Source organism: Sinocyclocheilus anshuiensis, unplaced genomic scaffold (genome assembly GCF_001515605.1).
Source record: "Sinocyclocheilus anshuiensis isolate Anshui unplaced genomic scaffold, SAMN03320099.WGS_v1.1 scaffold447, whole genome shotgun sequence".
In the NCBI taxonomy this organism is placed as follows: domain Eukaryota; kingdom Metazoa; phylum Chordata; class Actinopteri; order Cypriniformes; family Cyprinidae; genus Sinocyclocheilus; species Sinocyclocheilus anshuiensis.
The window spans coordinates 20843-23943 of NW_015552615.1; the positions used below are offsets into that span (position 1 = coordinate 20843).

A 3101-nucleotide genomic window follows, 5' to 3' on the forward strand; every position below is an offset into this window, starting at 1 on the left:
AAAAAGAAAGGTCAAAAAAATTGAGGAAAAAGAATATATAAAATGTATTTAGTGCTTCAAATTGAATGTGCGCACATAAAAACAGCATAAATATAAAGTAAATATTATTTATAGTGAAATAAAAACATAAAACGGAAAAATATTTTAAAATATATTTTATTCTAAAATGTATAACTATATATATTACATATACATATATATATTAAAATATTAAATATATTTTTATTTTAATATAAAAATGTGTATATTTGTGTGTGTGTACGTACATAACTAGTAAAAAAAGAAAACAATTAGGTTAACAGGTCTTTTTTTTTTTCCTTTCCAAAAAAAATCATAAAAATAAAAGTTAATATTTTCCAGATAGCATTTTAACAATTTGCAAATATGTGACCCTGGAGCACAAAAGCAGTCTTAAGTTGCTGGGGTATATTTGTAGCAATAGCCAACAATACATCGTATGGGTCAAAATTATACATTTTTCTTTTATGCCAAAAATCATTAGGATATTAAGTAAAGATCATGTTCCATGAAGATATTTAGTAAATTTCCTACCATAAATATATCAAAATAACGATTATATTCATTTAAAACAACAATATAAAATATAAAATAATGCAGACGCCTTTACATTTTAGAAAGGGGGTCGTTATGTTTGAGAGTCCTTGGCATCAAAATGCCAAGTAACTACCGTCACACGGGTTATTCCTGTAGAGAAACAGCTGATCATAGCTCACCTCGTGCGTACAGGTACAGGTATACGGTTATGGACTCGGCTTCAGCGCCGGTGCTGTACCATCCGCCGCGCGGATCCTGCGCCCAAACCTCGGCTCGACACTGATAGTGTCCCTGATCCTCCTCAGCGGCCGAGAAGATCCTCAGCCTGAAGCAGCCAGCAGACACACGGTCCACGCTTACGTCGCTGCCATTGCTGTAGATGCGTGTCAGGCCGTCGTAGCTCAGAGTCGCCAGGAGCCGGCCTTTGCTGTCCTCAGAAAGCGTGGCGTCTTTCCTCGCCGGCTCCTCGGGTTTCTGAAGCCACTGCACCTCGACTCGTGAAGCACCGGTGGCTTCCACAGAGACGTTGCAGAGCAGCGTGACGGTGCTGCCACGCTTCAGGAGCGGCCGGCGTGGCAAATCAATGCTAGCAGATACACGCACCTCTGAACGGACACATAAACACAAACAAATGCTACGTTTATAAACTCTCAACACAGCATAAGGGTTAATCTAATCCAGGGGTCTCCAACCTTCAATTTCATTTGGGAGCTACTTTTTAAAAATTAAAGCGGCTGAGAGCTACCAATGTTACACAGCTATCATAGGACAGAACAAGAAAAGCTATAAATAATCTTTCATTGTGCAAAAGTATTTTAATACCAGCTTCCAGAAGAGATCAGATGTGCTAAAACATTAACCACATTCAAATCTAGACTCAAAACTCATCTGTTTAGCTGTGCATTTGGTGAATGAGCACTGTGCTACGTCCAAACTGATGGCACTGTATTTTATGTATAATCATTTTCTACTCTTAACTGTTTTAATAAATTTTAAATCAATTTTTAAGTCATTTAAGCCTTGTTTTTATTGTTGTGATTATTTTTTATGATTATTTTACTTCCTTCTATGTAAAGAGATGCATAGAGACGTTCAAATCACAAAGGAAAGAGATATTGATGCGTAGTTTATTAAATCTGCGCGATAGTTTATTGAGCCTTTTCTTTTAACAGTTTCAAATCTCAGTTACTGTGCGCTCTTGGAGAGAGTATCATCGTCTTGACTGTCGTAACCGAATGCGACGCGCAGTTTGAATGCTGAACGGAGGATGACAGACAGCCGCAGCGGAGAGAAGAGTTTACGTGAACTTGAATTCAACAACTTAAATATTCATCTGTACCTCACATTAAACTATGGAATGGCTTCAGAACACTTGGATTTTGACTTTATGGTGCTTTGTAATGTTTTTGTGCTTTCGTGAGGCTTAACAATAACACAGAATAGTATACGCACAATATCGGATTTGGATCGGTCTCGTCTGAGTATCAGAGCCGGTACCGATACTGAATATCGGATCGATGCATCCCTACTTATGATTTGAAAAAAAAGCACTGGGTGGATTTTTAGCATTATAGGGTGGTTGTGTACACACACTGCCAACACACATTTATGTTCAAACACCATGTAAAAGTGAATTTTGCATCTTATCTCCCCTTTAATATATCGGCCAGCACTAACTGTGACACAATTTTTTTGATTAGAAATGCACTCATAAACTTAAAACGTGCATAAACACTTCCTCACGCACCTTCAGTCTTCAGGCTAACAGTGACCCACTCTGATCTCTGTGTGATCGTGGCGGGACTCTCCGGTGCTGGTGTTTTCCTCCCGGCGTAGACGCTCACGGCGCAGCGGTAGAGTCCGGCGTCAGCGGGGCGAACGGAGAACAGGCGCAGAGAGAAGCTCCCGTCGGCCTCCTTCTCCATGCTGCCTCCTCCTGCCCTGCTGAGATCATCACCCCAGGCCACCACGCCGTCAGGATCCACACGCGCCACCTCCACCTCCACACCACCCTCCGGCCCGCGCCGCATCCACTGCACCTGCAGCGCCGAGCGCTTCCACGCACCTACACCCAACACCTGACAGCGGAGGCGGAGCGGAGCACCGGGCCGCAGAGCGACACCACCGTCCGGGACAGAGCGCACACTCAGTGTGTCCGCTGGGGAGAGACCGCAATAACAGACTGGTTATTATATTCATAATGACAAGAGCAGCACTCTAACACTGTCTGAGCTTTAAAGGGGTCATATGATGCTGCTAAAAAGAACATTATTTTGTGTATTTGGTGTAATGAAATGAGTTTATGCGGTTTAAGGTTCAAAAAACACATTATTTTCCACATACTGTACATTATTGTTTCTCCTCTATGCCCCGCCTTTCTGAAACGCGTCGATTTTTACAAAGCTCATCGATCTGAAAAAGCGAGGTGTGCTCTGATTGGCCAGCTATCCAGTGCGTTGTGATTGGCCGAATTCCTCAAGCATGTGACGGAAATGTTACGTCCCTTACCATATTGTGATGCCTGCGGCAACCACATGTGACGACCC

General features: G+C 42.0%; 1 protein-coding gene across 1 annotated transcript in view; it reads right to left on the reverse strand.

Moving 5' to 3' along the window:
- LOC107666132 (immunoglobulin superfamily member 8-like) overlaps positions 1 to 3101 on the reverse strand; it is a 13774-nt gene that overhangs the window by 1163 nt on the left and 9510 nt on the right. Inside the window, exons 4-5 of the mRNA XM_016457293.1 lie at positions 2303 to 2713; positions 735 to 1160 (exon numbers count right to left, since the gene is read on the reverse strand). Coding sequence (XP_016312779.1) covers positions 735 to 1160; positions 2303 to 2713 — 837 coding nt within the window. The remainder of the gene's footprint in view (positions 1 to 734; positions 1161 to 2302; positions 2714 to 3101) is intronic.